This window comes from Phaseolus vulgaris, chromosome 1 (assembly GCF_051622355.1).
Source record: "Phaseolus vulgaris cultivar YP4 chromosome 1, ASM5162235v1, whole genome shotgun sequence".
NCBI lineage: Eukaryota > Viridiplantae > Streptophyta > Magnoliopsida > Fabales > Fabaceae > Phaseolus > Phaseolus vulgaris.
The window spans coordinates 11,086,041-11,106,269 of record NC_143498.1 but is presented as its reverse complement, the minus strand read 5'-3'; the positions used below and the strand labels follow the sequence as shown (position 1 = coordinate 11,106,269).

At 32.4% G+C, this 20,229-nt stretch overlaps 1 protein-coding gene and 1 pseudogene across 3 annotated transcripts; one reads left to right on the top strand and one right to left on the bottom strand.

Moving 5' to 3' along the window:
• The first annotated feature begins 6,319 nt into the window (after positions 1-6,319).
• Positions 6,320-12,902, top strand: LOC137813529 (protein LAZ1 homolog 1). Of its 3 annotated transcripts, none has more exons than XR_011081441.2 (9): positions 6,320-6,563; positions 6,934-7,409; positions 7,522-7,578; positions 8,985-9,093; positions 9,367-9,551; positions 9,655-9,743; positions 10,147-10,402; positions 11,959-12,255; positions 12,346-12,902. XR_011081441.2 is itself a non-coding variant. In XM_068615848.2 (9 exons), exons 2-9 carry the CDS (start codon positions 7,194-7,196, stop codon positions 12,637-12,639), a joined length of 1,452 nt encoding a protein of 483 aa, XP_068471949.1. In that variant the 5' UTR covers positions 6,320-6,563; positions 6,934-7,193; the 3' UTR covers positions 12,640-12,902. The 3 variants fall into 3 exon arrangements, 2 of the variants coding, with proteins under 2 accessions (XP_068471949.1, XP_068471950.1); XM_068615848.2 differs by having other exon boundaries at positions 12,010-12,255; XM_068615849.2 differs by having other exon boundaries at positions 6,551-6,637; positions 12,010-12,255.
• Positions 12,903-16,391: 3,489 nt separating this feature from the next.
• LOC150029515 (uncharacterized) lies at positions 16,392-18,205 on the bottom strand (annotated as a pseudogene).
• Positions 18,206-20,229: the final 2,024 nt, after the last annotated feature.

The following is a 20,229-nucleotide window of genomic DNA, read 5'->3' as shown; positions in this document are numbered from 1 at the left end:
GAAATACTCAACTTATATCAGTGATGATTCTTTGCATCATTGCTTTTGATTTGAATTTGTTGTGTATGTTAAGTGATACAACGAACTCTATTACTGAGTTTGAACCAAGAAAAGAGCGTCGTAGACAAGAATTGATGGAGTATTTGGTGCACACCGAACATTCTCGTGACATTATTCGCATGGGACCAGAAGCTTTCATTCAATTATGTGAACGGATTAGGGCAACCGAAGTTGTTAAGGATGCATATCGTTCAATAGTTGAAGAACAAGTTGCTAAATTTTTTCATATTATTGGACATAACGTCAAGAATCGAAGTTTTTCGTTTTTTTTCATCAGTCTGGAGAAATAGTTTCTCGTCATTTTCACAACGTATTAAATGCAATTTTGATGTTGGAAGGACAATTCATAAAGCAAGCAGATGGTATTGATGTCCAACCCCAAATCTTACACAATAATCGATTTTTCTCGTACTTTAAGGTTTGTTTATTACAAATTTCCTTTACAATTCTCATAATCTCTTTTGTATTTGTATTTTTTTATACATGAAATTTTGGTTACCATTAGGATTGTTTAGGGGTCATTGATGACACTCATGTACGTGTGAAGGTCTCACATGCTGATGCACCTCGTTTCAGAGGAAGAAAAGATTGGCCAACTCAAAACGTATTCACAACTTGTGATTTGGATATGAAATTCACGTATTTTCTAGCCGGGTGGGAAGGAACAGCCTCAAATTCGAGGATATTAAAGGAGGCTTTCATAGGAGAGGATCCTTTGGTTATTCCAAAAGGCAAGTTTAAGGTGTTTGAGAATTCATAACAAATAGATACAAAGGTGATAATATACATAACTAATGGATGTTTCCTTGGAATGTTTGTAGGAAAATATTATCTTGGCGATGTAGGTTTTATGTTAAAACCACAAATATTAACACCTTATCGTGGGGTTAGATACCACTTGAAAGAGTATTCTCGAAGAGGACCACAGGATTCAAGAGAATTGTTTAATCATCGCCATTCGTCGCTTAGAAATGTAATTGAAAGGACATTTGGTGTCATGAAAAAACGTTTCCCAATTGTAGCTAGTGGGACCGAGCCACATTACGATTTGCATACCATGACAAATATTATTTTAGCTTGTTGTATTTTGCATAACTTTCTTCGCGGGGTGAACAATGATGACTCTTTAATAGAAGAAGTGGATGGTGAATTGTTGCAACAAGATATACAAGTTTCAGCTTCTCAAGTCTGTGACGATGATCATAGACTAGGTTCACACATTAGGGACACTATAGCAAATGAAATGTGGCAAGATTATGTAAACAATTGATATTGTACTAAATGTTGTTTTATATTATGCTTACCCTATTTGGTCCTAACTTTCATAATGCTTGTTTAGATGGATCGTAGTAAAAGTGTTCAACTATGTTCATCCATTGGATTCACAAAGACAACAAAGTGGACCATGGATATGGATTTTATCTTGCTTAATGCCATGGTGGACGAGGCACGACAAGGGTCAAGAATCGATGGCAGTTGGACGACTCAAGGATATAACAACAGTGTACTTGCATTACACGAGGTCGGACTCCCTACCATTATGAAAAATAATGTAAAGAACAGACAAAAATGTTTGAAGGACAGGTGGCGGGAGGTCCACGACCTATTTAGTGGTCTTAGTGGTTTTGGTTGGAAATCAAGCCACAAATTTTTTTGAGGCCGAGGACGAAGTCTGGGAAAACTTGATTCAGGTAAAGTAATTAAAGATGACAATATCCAATAATTATAGATGACAATATCCCATAATTTGTTATTATAATAACACCCGACTTTTTGTAGGCGAAACCATCTGCTGATAAGTGGTGTGCCAAATTCATTCGGCACTACAATCTTATGGAGGAGTTGTGACCAAACGACAAGGCCATTGGAAGTGGTCAAAGGACAACCCGATTGGCATCTAGACAGGTGCACACAGAAAATTTAAGTGTGGACCTAGGCCATCATAACATGGACTACATACTTGAGCCGCCAGAGTTTAATGTTGCAGACCACGAACTTCCATGCTCACTTGTAGCGCATGTTCAATCAACAGACAGTCCAAGTAATACTCCATCTGCGCCCTCTCAGCAATACGGTGGGACATCGTCATGTAGGGGATCAAAGAGAAAAGGCCCCATGGTGGATGTAATTGAGAATCAGTTCAATATGTTGAATACGAACCTGCAAAATTGTGTCGCTTCCATGAACCGTGGTAACGATGTCGTTGATGAGGTATTAGCCATTGCTCATGTACAAGCCACTTCATCACAAGAAATCGCTGCGGAAATCAAACGACGGAATGACTATTATGGTGAACACGTACAAAATGATCGTCGTAAGAGTTTGTATCAATACTCGCCTTTGATATTTGGTCCATGCTAATTGATCTAAATATTCAAGATGAATCAGTCATGGACCAATGCTATAACTTTCTCTGTGAAAATCCAGCTATTGCGATGCGAGTATTTAGTATGCCGAAAGAGCGAAGAGTGGCAAAATTGTTTAACATCATGACTCGACGTCAATAAATTATGTTTAATTATATTTTTATGTTCTTCAATTTGTAATTTAATTGCATCTACTTTTAATTTAAGACATACATTGAACTTCTTATTTGACTTCTAATATTATTATTGTTGAACTGTTTTTCATTTGAAATTTATGTGTGAGGATATTTTCTAATATACTATTATTTTGTCATTGTTTCGTAACATTTTCATCATAGGTTAGAATTTCTTTATCGATGGCATCTTCATCCACGAAGAGACAAAAAATGCCCAAGGGTAAGGGTAAAAGCGGACGAAATGATGATGAAGTTCCTATGATCCCATTACAAAGGAGAGAGGGTGTTTTAGATTATTCCCGGTATTTCCAAACCAAACGTCAGATGGTTGCATTTGAGAAAAAATTTCATGGAAGACCAGTCATACCTCCAAAAGTCTTAGATTTCCCATTTTTTGCCACATCTGGTTTTCAGTTTCAAGAATATTTGAACTTCCAAAGATTGCAAAACTTTCTTAGTATAAAACTACCATATTATGAGGATATGGTTAGGGTTTTTTTATTCAAATCTCCATCTAACGACACATGGTTACCTTGCTACTTAGATTGACACCCACAAGATTATAATTAGACATAGGGATTGGATGAACGTGGCGAATCTGAAATATGATGGTCTTTGTTAACCCCTGGTACCATCCCTGAGGACATACATTTTGATCGTCAACAAGCCCTATTAACCATGACAAGAGAAGAGGTGCACGACCAAAATATAAGAAACGTAGGTAGTTTAACTATGAATGATAGACTACTTCATTACACATGGGTGCACATGTTGTGTCCTCGGGGGAGCAACTTCTCACAGTTGGTTCATGAAGATGTTTTCATGTTATGGTGCCTAAAAAGTAATGTGATGATTAATTGGTCTCATTATATCATGCAACATATGATAAAATGTCGTGACAATGATATGCCTCTTCCATATGGTTGTTTAATCACATACCTCATGTTGCTATATGGCATGAACTTGATGGGAGAGTCATCAATCACGTTAGGGTGAAATAACTTCTTCGGGAAAAAAACCATGAAGAAAATGAATATCTTTGAGGTCAATGGTGTGTGGCAACTTGGAAGGCCTAACGATGAACATGAACAAGAACACGAAGACATTCCACTGCCTCATGTTGCAGACGGTCCTCCTCAACCCCAAATCCCCCATGATTCGGCAATGTTAACACAAATTTGGGAGGGAATTCAAAATATGCAGGAAAATATCAACACTATCCACACACGTTTGGACCGAATCGAAGATACACTTCACCAACTTAAACTCAATGAAGAACATTAATTGTATTTTTATTGTGTTATTATTATTTTTTATGTTGAACTTATTTTGATTGTCAGTTAAATTTAATGCGTTATTGGACATTATTATATTTGTAATTTTTTTAAATTTTCATGGCACAACATCATTTAGGATTCTAATTTAATGACTTCATTTATTTATTTTATTCATCGACTATTTCATGTTAATCTAATGTTTATTAATGATAAACGAAAGTTGTTATTATTTTTTTTTATTGGATACAAATTGAGAGAAAAAATTATACATAAAAAATAAAATATAATTTTTTTCATGTTGGTAGTTAATATTTCATAATATTTATGAAAATATGTGAATTTTATTGTGCTACTATGTTTAAATTGTACATTATTTTTAAAATATATAATTATTCAAAATATTAATAGTATTATTTATTTTAGTACTATTATAATTATTAATATAATTATATACATACAATATACAATATGAAAAATTAAATATTACATAAATTTATTTAATAATTTCAAATATATTTAATTATACTATTAATAACAACATATAATTATAAATAATAAAAATAATAAAATAAAATGATAATATCAACAAAACATATATAATTATATAAAATAACAAATGTATATAAAAATAAATATTACTTTCATAAATTTTAATATATTTAATAAATTTATTTGAACTTAACACAAAATTATTTTTATTACAAAATAAGAGTAATTATAAATATTATATATTGCAAAAAAACAATTAACTCAAACTTACACAAAAAAAAATATATCTTAATTCATTATTAAAATATTTTTTAATGACAAGGATAAATTTGTAAATTTACATTTTACACCTTTAAAATAATTTCTAAATTATCTTTTAACATCACTAACAAATTTCAATAAATCATTCTCATAAATCCACTCTATCATCCCTCAATTCAAACATTTTGCTCAAATCTAAAAATTTGATATTTTTACACTCAACTTTGAAAAAAATAGTCTTATCCATCAAAACGGTAAACTCCTTTAAAATATGACTAGACGTAGTGTTCTAAATCCATAAATATTATTTAGGTCATTTAATCCCTAAACATTATCTAATTAAGATTAAATAAAAATTTAAAAAAATAGAAGAAAATTAGTTGACACTTAAGCTTATTGTGAGATTCAGAGATCTCTAAGAATTTTTTTTAGCAGGATGGTGTCATCCTTATTAAAAACTACAGAAGTTATTAAATTTGTTCCATCAATTACATTGATACTTAAAGTATACATATACATATTTTCAATATTCAGTATCTATAATATATACATATATACAATGTTAATAAAAAAGATGACAAAAAATCAAATTGTTGAAAATAAATACGAAGAATATCTAGGCAAAAGTTAATAAATGCTTGTTGCATTCCTTAAAAAAAATGTTTATGAATTAAAAATTTTGTTTAAATATTCTTTATTATTTTCATCATCAATTTCATTTTTAATGTTGAACATGATGATAAAGACTTGGTAAAAAATATATAAGACAACTAAAACTAACAAACCTTTAACGGGAAAGTAAAACTAAATGCTTGGGGTAAAAATATATTTAAATTTAAAATATTTAATTGTGAGTTGGTTGCTTTCTTCATCCAAACTCCATCTAAAAGAAACATATAAACTCATTAAAAAGACTTAAATTATAAATACAAAAATTAAGAGTGAAAAAGGAGTCAAGTAACTCATCAATTGACTACAAAACGATTATTTTATAAAAATCGTATAATTTCTTTCATTTTCTTCATTAAAATGAAATTGTGTTTGAAAAAGTTATTGATACGAAAAAGTCATTTCAATATGACATGACTCTTCACAAGTAAAATTGTATCAATGTAACTAAAATTGTGTAAAACACAATTTTTCTTAAAAAAATTATATTAAATTTATACGACTATTTCATATTCATAATTTTTTCGGCATTTGGTAAAAAGGGAGAAAAATTATTTCACCTTGCAAAAATTTCCAAAAAATAGTGTAATAAAGTGAGTTAAAAATTTTATTTTGTTCCACGGATTACGAAAAGACTTGTCAATTTTTTTCAAAATTTTGTATTTTTAAAATTTACTTTATATATATACATATTTTAAAGCATATTTAATTATATAAATATTTTTAAATTTTTAATTAATTAATTAATGTTTCTAATAAGACAAATTAATAAATATTATACATATTAAATTATTTTATTATAATTAATAATTTAATTTGATTTATTAGTAATAATAATATAAATTATAATATTATTATATATTTCCATCATTCAAAATTTACTCACCAGTTAAACAAGTTAAACTAGATAGACATATCAAAATGAAGTAACGACGAATTAAAAAACACCTATTTCACTCTCCTTAAGCCAAGGCCCACCCTATCGTCTTTTATAAATACCAAATAAAAAATTTACATACACAAACAAAATGGATAATATTTGAAGACAAAATTAATATAATAACATTTTATCGTGATGTCGTTGCCCTTATCGCCCAAATTCCAGAAATAATTATATATATTTTTCCTCGAGTTTAGCAATTTTTGTAATATTGTTTTCCAATTGCGAAGGCAAAATCGCGTTTTATTTTGGTAAAAAGCACCATCTTCCTTTTTCCTTTCCTTTTTCGCGGAAAAAGAAAAAGGAAAAAGAGTCGAGAGAACAGGTTTGAACTCTCTTCTTCATTCTCTTTCGATGGATTTTACATTGCTTCGTTATCTTTCTTCTGTTTCTAATGCAGTAAGTAGTTTGTTTTCTAAAGCCTAGGGTTTTGACCTTTCATTGATGATGAATAATTAATTTCGTTATTTAACACACCTTATCGGTCATAAATGTATATTTTTGAAACTGACGTTGTAACATTGAAGGTTTTATGTTTCTGTTTGTTTACCTCTGTTGAAGATTATACATATATGCACTAGCTTATTAAACTACCAGTACCTGCCTTGAAGCACAGAGTTTTGAGATTTTTAAAATTTGTAATGTTTTTTGTTTTACCTTTTGTTAATCATTAATCAACATGATTGTCAATGCAGGATTCTTGTGCGATCTCGTTTTGGATTTTCCGTGTGAATAAAAAGCAAGAACTGTAGTCAATTGTTGGTGCAATGTGTTAGTTCTGCATTAACCTATTGAATTTGAGGAATTGCTGTTATACCTAGACAAGGAGAGAGGGAAAGTAGATAAGATAAAAGCTTCCGTGGGAGCATAGACTCTTGGAGTGAATCATACGTACATGTGAATGTCATGAATGACACCCCATTTGTGACTAGTACCAATTACAAGTTTCTATCGAATGGGTTTGATGGGTATTTTGTGTTTTTCCATATTTCTTTTTATCCCAGTTGCATCTACTGGAAGAGAAGGGAATATGTGGCTCCAAAACATAGGTTCGGAGACCAGAGGAACTGTGAGTTTGACCGTCTTCAGTGCAAGTATATTTGTAGTTGCTGCTCTTGTTCTCTCCATGTATTTAGTATTTGAGCATTTAGCCGCCTATAATCAGCCTGAGGTGCATCCTGTTTTCATTTTTAACTGACTTCCTATTTCACCTCAGTGTTTTTCCTTTTGTAATATTGTCTATAGCTAATTATCTTTTTTATCTTCCAATATTCACTTTACAGGAACAGAAGTTTTTGATTGGTATCATTTTAATGGTTCCTGTTTATGCATTGGAATCAGTAAGAGACACTAACTAAATTGCATAATACTTACTGTTCTCCTTTTATTACATTTTATACTTGGGTTTATGGCATTTATTCTTGTGAAGAAGCATCCATGTTTTCCTTTTTGTTGTATATTTTTCATCTTGCCACTTGTTTTTGATTTACATGTTTGGATAAACTTAGTTGCTAGCTCATGGGAGTAGGTTGGAACTTACTATTATTCCATTGAAGGTTTATGTTAGAAAAAAATAAGACAGTTGTTATTTATGTATGACAGTTTTTTAAATAGAGCAGTTAGTATCAACAAAAATAAACTCACAGGTAGCAGTTATTGTTAAGTATCAGTGGAAATAGGCAGTTGTTTTTTAAAAGTAGCAGTTATTTGTGAAATATAGATATAGGAAAGGAGATCAATTAGGTTGGGTGTGTTGTTTTTCATTGTTTCTGAAGGAGGAAACTCTTTGTTAGAGGAGAAGCCTGTGTTATCAGTTTTGAACGTTAGTTCTGGTTAATTCCAGAATTGGGATCTATGACATTCTGCTTCATTGGAAATTCTGGAGTATAACACAATGCATGTTGTTTAGTTACTTTACCTTTTCAGCTTCAGGATTAATTGTCTTCGCTTTTTACATATAGAAAGAACTATTTAGTCATGGAAAGTGTAACCTCTATTTGGTTTGAGGAAATGTAAGGGGAAGAAAGGCTGGAATTAAGTGTGGTATTTTTGTGTGAGAGAAAAAAGAGTGGAAACATTTTTTTAAAATGATGGAATTCATTGTACTATTTCTCACCTATTTTCATTTATCTATTTATGTTTTTCCCATCTCTTTCCTATGTTTCTCCTTTAATTTCACTTTATTTCTTAGCTATTTAGATTCACCTTTTTTTTTAATTTTCATCCATCCTATTTCTTTCTACTCTACTAAACAGACACTTAGTGCATCAGTTTATTTTACTGTCAAACTAAAAGAAAACACTTGGATCTTTTGGGTGGCCATGTCATGCCATGGGTGAGAGCAGCCTACTCCAGGATCCTAACTCCCTTCAAGCTGGGGGAAAAACAGTATGGCCCCATCAAGAATTGAACAATTCTGTGTCCCAGAGAGATGCAGCTCACTTCCATTGTTTCCCTTTTGAATCGTTTTCTTGCATCTTTATGGGGGACTTGGTTAAATGAACAACTACTTCCTTTATTTTCATAAATACACTCCCACATCCTGTTCTCCAACTGGTAATACAAATTTTAGAAAATCTTGGCTTCATTTTGTACAATGACTATCTGCATTGAGTTTGCATGAAGCATTAGTATTACCATTTCTTCCAGATGTACATAATCTAGTTCTTAATCTTTCTATTTATATTTCTGTTTTTGAATAGAATGTAATACTTCATTCTTAAGTACTGATGTTTGTATGGTGCAGTTTTTGTCAGTATTGGATTCTGATGCAGCATTTAACAGTGAAATTATCCGGGAATGCTATGAAGCTTTTGCATTATACTGCTTTGAGAGATATTTGATAGCTTGCTTAGGTATGCCAAATTCATTGTATGCCCATAAGATTTCATTAACTGTACCTGTTATTTTTGTGTGGATATATTTTCCAAATGTGCCAAACGACTAGATCTTTTAGTGGAATTTTCCGCTTCTCCTTCCCTCAATTTTCAAGCTTCTTCAAATTTTGAGACCTGAATGTTATAAATCATGACTAGAAGAGGATGTGATAGATTTCAAAAAAACAATTGGTTGAATTTTATTATGCTGTAATGCTCTTTAATACTATATTTATATTTTTTTTCTTTTAGGTGGTGAGGACAGAACTATTCAATTTATGGAAAATATGAACCTAACAGACTCTAGCATTCCTCTTCTGAAAGAAGCATATGCATATGGAGTTGTAGAGCATCCATTTCCCGTAAATCTCTTCTTAAAGGATTGGAATCTAGGCTCTGAGTTCTATCAATCTGTGAAGATTGGCATTGTACAATATGTATGTATGATTTTGTAATATTAATGTCTTCCTCCCCCATTCCCTCTAGCTGTTTCTATGCAAGTAATGTCTCTCGTGTTGCTCCCTAAAATCTTCATTGCAGATGCTACTGAAGATGATATGCGCAGTACTGGCAACAATTCTCCAATCTTTTGGGGTTTATGGAGAGGGGAAGTTTGAATGGAAATATGGGTAAGATTATACCATCTTGTGTCTTGATCTTGATTTCAAGTGTAAATATTATAGATATGAAAATCATTGTTTAAGATTTATTGAGAATTGATTATTAACATGGTATAAAAATGTCTGTTTGATCAACTGGTTCGGGGTTAATGCCAACAATTTTGGGTCTTCAAGTACAAAGAACTCTCAATATGCATGATGAAGATGACATGTAATGATAAAATTGCTCACCAGCCTTCTCCAATTACACACACACACACACAGAGTGATAGAGAGTTATTTATAGTCGTATGTCAATTGAAAAGATGAATATTGATGATTATACCTTTTGCTCTTTTGTGGTGAGGGTGTGCAAGGTTGGGTAGCAGTAATTTTTATCCCCTCTAGTTTGACACACTTGTGGTGCTTGCAGGTATCCCTACTTGGCATTAGTTCTTAACTTTAGTCAGACATGGGCCCTATATTGCCTTGTACAGTTCTATTCTGTTATTAAAGATAAGTTGAAACCAATCAAACCATTGGCAAAGTTTCTAACTTTTAAGTCAATTGTCTTCCTGACATGGTGGCAAAGTGTGGCTGTTGCATTTCTATTTTATGTGGGAGCTTTTAGGGGATCATTGGCTCAGGAGTTGAAAACACGTATACCAGACTACATCATCTGTATAGAGGTGAGCTAGTTGTGCTGCTAATAATGTATATTATCTTCTCCGATACAACAATGTTAAATATGTAGATATTTATATTTTAAGGTGTACTGGTATATTCCTATCATTTGAATTTGTGTTTTGAATTAATCTGAACTGTATTCATTATCATTTTTACTGCATGAAAAGCATGGGCCATGCCACAAGTATGGATATTTGAGGTAGTTTGCATTTTTCTTCCCTTCTATATATGTCAAGCAGATTGTTCAATATTTGTATTGTATATGAATGCACATAGAGACATTGTAATTATTATTATTATTATTGTTAAAGTAAACACATCCACTCCCGCGCATGCGGATCTGCATTTCTATTAAAATAATATTTTAAAAGAGATATTATAATAAATATATCTATAAGGAAAGGTGTGAGAATTTAATGATTATTTTTGAGTTGAGGTGATATGCAAATTATTGTTGAGATTGTACATTTATGTGTTTTATCACATAATAAAATTATTTTAATTTAATAAAGGACAAAAAATTGTATCTTTATACAAAGGTATAGATTATTTATTATTTCCTCATTTTCTTCTGCTTAAAGTGTGATATGAGGCTGCTACAGGTGTCTGTCCATTGTGTATCTGTTTCGACCCTTTCTTTACATTTCTGTGCTTCCACCTTCATTTTGGATGTCAGAAACATTTGAGTTTGAAACACTTGATTGATTATTCACACGTCATTCATGGAAAACACACTTGATAGCTTACCTCTGTTTCAAACCAAGTCAACCTCCCCATGATCCTATGCTCTGACATCAGTCGTGGCCCAGTCTGGCATTTTCCAGAACATGCACTTCTTTCCAGCGACCTGTTAGTCTAGAGTCTCTGTTCGATTTTGTGTTGTGTAATGCTCGCACCCACAGGTCTTCTCCTTTTTTTTCATTTGGGTTTTCGCACACCCTCTTTGTTGAGTGTATTCTTTTTATTATGCAATTGTCTTCCTTTCTTTATTGTGATCGTATTTTATATTATGACTTTTCATTAGTAATCATGAATGCCTTTAATTACGGATAATTCTTTCTTTTTTTAGCATTAGTGTATTGCAGCATCCTGCTATCCCACCAGAATTGACACGCCTGGGTAATAATTGAAATAAGTGAATGAACTATAAACTGTTAACATCTGAATGAATAAGGAATATGCATATCCTTTGTATTTAATTTATAAATGACTCTCTAAGTAGCTTTGTTTTTGTTCAAAATTTTGCTTTGCTTCAACAATATGCACATGTTTAGATGTTATATAGATTTATATCTGCCTCGCTGCTCCTGATTCCTGAATGACTGATGAGGCACATGCATATAAGATGATGGAAAACTATTTTCGAGGACTTCAGCAGTACATTAAATGATCGTTTAAATGTTCGATTCTATTTTACGGACCTTTTTTTGTGGCCAGTGACTGCTTTGGTATGTCATGTTATGTTATATGTCATGTTATGTTAAGTCAGGTTATGTTTAAACTATAAATTCTTGAGTTGGGTGTGGTTTACTTAAACAAGTCTTCAATCATTTTGAAGTTCTGGGAAGACCTTTTTCATGCGGTTTGCCATCTTAAAATTTGTGAATAGATGGGCGTGGCTGCTGTTGTGCACCTTTATGTCTTCCCAGCAGAACCTTACAAAAGGGGGGAGAGGTGTGTCCGTAATGTAGCAGTGATGGCCAACTATGCGTCGCTAGGATCGCCTCCAGACCCTGAAGAGGTTCGAGACTGTCAGCGCACAACAAGAACATGGCTGGGAGCTCCTAATGAGAGAGAAAAACCTATGAAATTTACCCAAAGTGTTCGGGACGTTGTTGTTGGAAGTGGCGAAATTGTGAGCTATGAACACTTGAGTCTGCTCGACCTGTAAATCCTGTCATATCTCTGTCTCACTGTCTGATATCTGCTGTCTTTTATGTTTCAGATTGTCGATGACATGAAATTCACAGTTTCTCATGTGGTGGAGCCCGTTGAAAGGGGCATTGCAAAGATAAACAAAACCTTCCATCAGATATCAGAAAATGTGAAACGCCATGAGCAGCAGCGTACCCAAAACACCAAGGATGATTCTTATCTTATACCCTTGCGATCACGAATGCCAGAATTTTCTGACGCTCATGATGCTATGGGTGATGGAAGTTTCAGCGACAGTGGCTTATCCAGTGGAAAACGACAGTATTTTCAATCCAAAGCAGGAACCACCAGAAGTAGAAGATAGTGTTTTTCCTAACATTTCAGTGTATATATATAGTTACACACGAATCGACGTGAAATTTTAAAGTACGTCGGTATATTTTGGTGAAATTACTGAAATATAAATGTATATATTTAACATGCGGTAATCGAGGTATAGTGAGACACACAATAAACCTGCTATACGTATAACATATCAAGGTGTATGCCTCATGTGTAGTGCTCCTCGTAAATGTTGAAGGATTATTATAGGTTCCACTTCAATATTGGACAACTGATATGTTTGTTTTAGTGGCCTTTATACTTTGTAAGGAAAAAAATCATATCTTCTCTGATGAAGATGTGTTTTGTGGGTAAATTTTTCTATACTAAGAGTGAAATCAATTCTTTTTGGAGTTAAATTAGTTTATACGAAGATGTCAATTTCTTCTAATTAGTTTATATACAAACTAGTTTTTTGCTGAAAAAGTTATTTATTTAATCTTCTTCTCTTGCAAAAGATTACGAAGAAATTTATCTAAATATGTCAATGTTTTTAGATCCATTTTTTTTTGGTATATATATATATAACTATATATAATGGGGATTCCTCTCTTAACTGTTTTTTCTTTTTACATAAATTGTTTTTCTATTTTACCCTCATTTCAATATTTATTTTATTATTTTATTTTGGATATTTCAGTCATTTTGTCATTTTTCTGAGCAGTTACAAAATATACTACAATTTTTATGAGATTTGATTTTGAAAACTGCTTTTCTTTTTTTTAAAAAAATTAATATTTTTTTATTTTTTAAAATCAATATCTGGTAAGTTTTGTTTCTGCACATCACGTGGTTGGTTCTCTTTTATTATTTTATTTAATTATTTTGTAACTACTTGAACAGTTACAACAGTTTTGAAATGGTAAAATTGAAAAATATTACTTAAATTAAAAATTGAGAAAAAAATGAGTCTTAATGTTAAATTTGAAAAAAAAACTGATTGAGAAACTAGATGTTTGTTTAAGAGAGTGGAGGAGATTGAACTTTGGATTGAAAACATGCTTATTTTTTCCCTCTATACGTTTTGCTCATTTTTTATATGTTCATGTTGCTATTTTTTTTTCTCTTTTGATTTTTTCAATTCTCATTCATTTGTTGTTTTATCGGGACTCCATATCCCGTTAAATCTTGATGGCATTGGGGTTTCTTCTGCAAAATTCTCACTTTGCAAAATACTTCCTTTTCTGTTTTCTTTTTTATCTTCTATTGGATGAAAATTAATCATGCACTTTTCATTGATTGTTTGTGGATTTTTGGGTTTTTTTTTTGCAGTGGCTTTGGATAAGTAATTGGGAAAATCTTGAGAAACTATGGTGTTTTCGGTATGTTCTGGGAGCATCTATCCAAGGTTTATTTGTTTTCAAGGAACAAAATATTTTTGTTTTCTATTTTTATCTTCTATTATGTTAGTCTTAAAACAAAACAAATATTTTATTGATCAACTGAGATGATATATTAAAGCTGGAAAGCTATGTATATGTACAAGAATGAACAAAGTTGTACAAGAATGAACAAAGTTGTTCTAAAAAACAAGAATTAAATCTGGTAACAAACCAACCAGTGGTTAAAACAGAATTATTAAATCCCTAAAATTATGGAGACTTATTCAATAACAGAAAAAGCTAACTTGCAGGATGTTAAACACATTATTCTAACACTCCTCCTTGTTTAAATGCTGCAAACTCCCAGTTTAGCTGTGAAATCTTTGAACTTGCTGACTGGCAGAGGCTTGGTAAAGACATCTGCAATTTGATTCTCAGATTTGCAATAACAAAGAATTATATCACCGTTTTTCTGGACTTCTCGAACAAAGAAAAGCTTGATGTTGAAATGCTTTGTCTTTCCATGAAAGACTGAATTATTTGAGATTGCAATTGCAGCTTGATTATCAACATGTATTTCAGTGCTTTGCTTTTGTTCCAGATTTAGATCAAAGATAATCTTTCTTAACCATAAGGCCTGATTAACAGTAGTGGTTGCAGCAATAAATTCTGCTTCAGCAGTGGATTGAGCAACAGTTTCTTGTTTCTTTGAGCTCCAAGAGAACATGCCTGATCCAAGGGAGAAACAGTAACCAGATGTGCTCTTCATGTCATCAATTGATCCACCCCAGTCACTGTCAGAGAAACCAATCAGCTTCATTTCTTTTTGCTTCAGAAACTTCACACCAAAATTCCAAGTTCCTTTGATGTATCTGATAACTCTTTTTGCAGCTATCATATGTGTTTCGTTTGGACAATGCATAAACCTTGAAAGAATACTCACAGCATTTAGGATGTCAGGTCTGGTTGTTGTTAAGTACATCAGACAACCTATCAAACTTATAAACTCAGATTCATTAACCTTGTCAGAACCATCATCTTTGATTAGCTTCTCCTTTTGATTCATGGGAGTGTTCACAGTTTTGCAATTTTCCATAAGAAATTTCTTGAGTATCTCCTTTGCATATTTTCTTTGACTTAAGAAAACTTCATCTTGATTCTGTTTGATCTCAATACCAAGAAAGTATGACATAAGACCAAGATCTGTCATTTCAAAGACCTTTTTCATTTCCACTTTGAACCAGTTGATTTCTTCAACATTGCTTCCTGTAACTAACATGTCATCCACATAAAGAGAAATGACCAAAATATTTGTACCTTGATGTTTGACATACAATGTGAGTTCAGATTGGCTTTTATGAAAGCCAAGGTGCACCAGATGATCATCAACCTTGCTGTACCAGGCTCGTGGAGCCTGCTTTAATCCATATAAAGCCTTTTTCAGAAAGTAGACTTTATTTTCATTGCCCTCATTCACAAAGCCTTCAGGTTATTCAATAAAAATTTCTTCTTTTAAATCTCCATTTAAGAATGCAGATTTAACATCCAAATGGTATACTTTCCAGCTCCTTTGAGCAGCAAGAGCAAGCAACAATCTTACAGTGTCAAGCCGGGCAACAGGTGCAAATGTCTCTGAATAATCAACACCAAAAACTTGTGCATATCCTTTCACAACAAGTCTTGCTTTGAATTTGTTGATAGAACCATCAGGACTTAGCTTGGTTCTGAAAACCCATCTTACTCCAATTATTTTTCTGTTTGGAGGTCGATCAACCAACTCCCAGGTTTTATTTTTCTCAATCATAGAAAGCTCCTCCTTCATTGCAGCCATCCAGTGTTGACTGTTTTTTGCATCATGAAATCCTGCAGGCTCACAAACAGCTACATTGCACCTTTGATAGATGTCAGACAACAGTCTTGTTCCTCTGACAGGGGCATCATCAACTGCAGCATCATCTTCAGATTCTTCAGTCATGCTCCCAAGGGTTGAACTGTTTGGAGCATTTGGACTTTGATTCACCTTAGTTGAACTTTCCCAATCCCATTGCTCATTTTCAACAAAATGAACATCTCTGCTTATAATCACACGACCAGTTTGTGGCTGAAAAATTTTGTAAGCTTTGGATACAGTGCTATATCCAACAAAGATGCCTGCTTCTGCTTTTTTATCAAGCTTATCACGCTTGACCTGTGGAATATATGTGAAGCAAAGACAACCAAATATTTTAAGAAATTTCAAAGAAGGTTTGTAGCCATACCAAGCTTCATATGGTGTCAGATCTTTCAAGGCTTTTGTAGAAATTCGATTTTGTAGGAATACAGCAGTGTTTGCTGCCTCCCCCCAAAATTCTTTTGGAAGATTCTTTTCATGGAGAATACACCTTGTCATCTCCATAATGAATCTGTTCTTCCTTTCACTGACACCATTCTGTTGAGGAGTATATGGTGTTGTTAATTGATGTTGAATTCCAGCTTCTTCACAAAATTTGTTGAAAGCATCAGAGGTGTATTCCTTGCCATTGTCAGACCTTATAATCTGAATTGAGCATCCACTTTCTTTTTCAACTCTGGTTTTGAATTTCCAGAATATATTTGGAACCTCTGACTTTTGTTTCAACATGCAAATCCAGCACATTCTTGTTAGATCATCAATAAAAATAATGTAGTAGAGGTTACCATTTAATGAAGGTGTTCTCTGAGGACCACACAAATCAGTGTGCACCAACTGCAGCTTTTTTTAGGCTCTCCAAGCTTGTTTAGGGAAAGGTTGCCTGTGTTGCTTCCCAAAATTGCAGGCATGACAAGGAGGAATATTATCATCAATGTCTGCAAGTCCTTCAACCAGCTTCTTTGATTGCATCTGAAACAATCCTTGATGATGAAAGTGCCCAAGTCTTTTGTGCCAAATCTCAGTGGCACTAGCTCTGGACTTGAAGGCCATTTGTTCTTTCTCCATTGGATTTAAAGCAAAGCTTTTTCCTTTCATTTTGACATTGAACAAGTCTTTGCCACTAGCATCTCTAATCAAGCACTGTTTATTCTCAAACAACACTTTATAGCCTTTATCAAGTAGCTGGCCAACACTTAAGAGATTTTGATCAATTTTAGGTACAAATAAAACATCTGAAACAAATTTTGTACCTTCATAGCTTGCTATAGCTATTGTGCCTTTTCCCTTGACTTCCAAGAGTTCACCATTTCCAATTCTCACTCTCTTAACTTCAGTGTTTTTTAATTCTTCGAAAAGCTCCTTGTCATATGATTTGTGCACCCACTGTCAATCAACCAGCTCTCACTTGATTCTCTACTTGAGAAACAAGTGACCACGAACAATTGATCTTCTTCTTGACCAGCAACCTGTGCATCTACTTCTTGCACTTGACCTTTGACATTGCAGATCACAGCTTCATGTCCAAGTTGATTGCATTTGGAGCATTTGGCATCGGGTCTTCTCCAACACTTGTATGGTGGATGACCTTTCTTCTCACAGTGGCGGCAAGGTGGGTAGGATTTTTTGGAACCTCCTTCCTTTTTGAAGTTTTTCTTCTTTTTGTACCTGTTGTTGTCTTGATGCTTGACAGGTAAAGCTCCTTCAATCACCCCTTCTTGCCTCATAGACCTTCTTTGCTCTTGTGCTTGTAAAGCATTCAAGAGCTCTGTAAGAGAGATTTTTGACAGGTCTTTGGTGTTCTCCAGAGTAGTAATGGTGGCTTCAAACTTCTCAGGAACAGTGACCAGCAGCTTTTCAACAATCCTAGAGTCAATAAACACATAACCAAGTAATCTCACCTTATTGGCAATGCTGAGAAGTCTGTCAGAGTACTCCTTCACTGACTCGGACTCCTTCATCTTCTGCAACTCGAAATCCCGAATTAAATTCAGGACTTTCATTCCACGAATCCTCTCATCTCCTGCAAATTCACCCTTGAGGTAATCCCAAATTTCCTTTGCTGTTTTGAGGGACATTATTCGTGTGAAGATCATTTGAGATACAGCTGCAAATAGGCAAGCTTTTGCCTTTGATTTTCTGGTTTTTTTCTCCTTCTGTGCTTTGATTTGTGCAACAGTAGGATTTGCTGGAAGTGGAGGAACTTCGTAATCCTCTTCTACTGCTTCCCAAAGATCCAAAGCCTCCAGATAAGTCTCCATACGAATTGCCCACATTTGGTAATTTTCTCCATCGAAGACTGGTGGTGCAACGGCTGAAAAACTTGATTCTCCTTCCATTTTGACCTCACATATCCCTTAAGAAGAGTGCTCTTGATACCAATTTGTTAGTCTTAAAACAAAACAAATATTTTATTGATCAACTGAGATGATATATTAAAGCTGGAAAGCTATGTATATGTACAAGAATGAACAAAGTTGTACAAGAATGAACAAAGTTGTTCTAAAAAACAGGAATTAAATCTGGTAACAAACCAACCAGTGGTTAAAACAGAATTATTAAATCCCTAAAATTATGGAGACTTATTCAATAACAGAAAAAGCTAACTTGCAGGATGTTAAACACATTATTCTAACATATTAGATGAAAATTAGTCATGCACTTTTCATTGATTGTTTGTGAGTTTTTGGGGTTTTTTTGCAATGGCTTTGGATTAGTGATTGGGAGCATCTCTCCAAGGTTTATTTGTTTTCAAGGAACTATGTAGGTTTTGTTGTCTAATGATTATGAAGGTTTTGTTGTGTCTAATGAGGGTCTCGCCTATACTCAAGACCGAAAAAGATATTGATGTAAGTTCTTTAGAAGAAGAATTTGTCGAAGACCTTCTTAAGCAACATAACGAGATTGAGTATCTGTAGTCTACTTTTGCAAATCAATGACATATGATCTTAACAACCTACTTTCTTTCGTTGTTCCCTTTTTGTTTTCTTCCTTTTCTTCTTCTTTGGGCAATTCATTATTTACAATCAATGACATATGATCTTAACAACCTACTTTCTTTCGTTGTTCCCTTTTTGTTTTCTTCCTTTTCTTCTTCTTTGGGCAATTCATTATCTACCATGAATTTGAATTATATGCATATATATTGCTGTATGTAGATGTACACTACATTTCTTTCTTCTGGGAGAGAAGAATACGGTTGCAATTTTGAGAGAAAGTTGGTTGCGAAAGAGTCCTATTTCAATGGGTATCAAAAAAGTGCAAAAAATCTAATACATATACCTCAAATTTTTATATCTTAATTATAAAGCATTAAAGTTAAATACATATTAATTATTGTTTTATGATCATTTAATCTGTTGTGATTTTCTTCTGCCTGGTGTTGTGACCGTCTTTGTAATTTGATAACATAGAACTTGTATTTTCTCAATATTGCACTACATTAAAACAAAACGAATATATATATATATATATGATTGTCTATATATTTGATTTAAAAGGTTAAATATTACTATAATCACTAAAACAATGTATTAATTAAGACCTAAGTTTCTTTTAGTTTGAAATACTAATTAAGATAAATAAAGTAATAAAATATTTAAATTAAAATAAATTTTGTTTAATTGTAAAATTAATTCAAGTAATTTATCTAATGTTAAAATATTTGTTTATTTTTTTACGATATCACAATATAAAAGTAAAAAAATAGATATAAAATTAAAAAAAAATCATTAAAAATATGAGAAAATATGTGATAAGAATATTTTAATAGATTAATACTTCTTTAACAATTTCAAAGTTTAAAAAGAAATTTCATTCTAAAATGTTTCAAATAACATTCAATATAAAAACCACACTAAGTTAGGTTTATTTAAATAGAAAAAATAATAAAAATAAATTGTATATTATGTATTGAAAATCAATCAAGTATCCAAACTCTAAAGAATCATTATTTATGGTTCAAGATCATACATATTGAAAAATCAAACTACTATAGATTTGATGAATAGTCAAATTAGTAAAAATAAAAAATATTGATACATAATAACATTAATAACAAAAATAAAAAAATAAAAAAACACAATAATTATAAAAATAAAATATTAGATACAAATAATAAAAATAAAATATAGATATACATTAAAAACAAAAATAAAAAATGCGGATATGTTCTGGCTAGTATATATAAAGAGAGAGAGGTTATAATTTTTGTTGTAATGATATTAGATTAAACAAAGTAAAACACTTAGTTAAGAAAAATTCAAATACAATGGGTAAAAAAAATTGATTGGAGATTAGATTTCCAAAGCTGCTTCCTTGTTATTTGAAACCTTATGATTTATTATTAAATTAATACTCAATA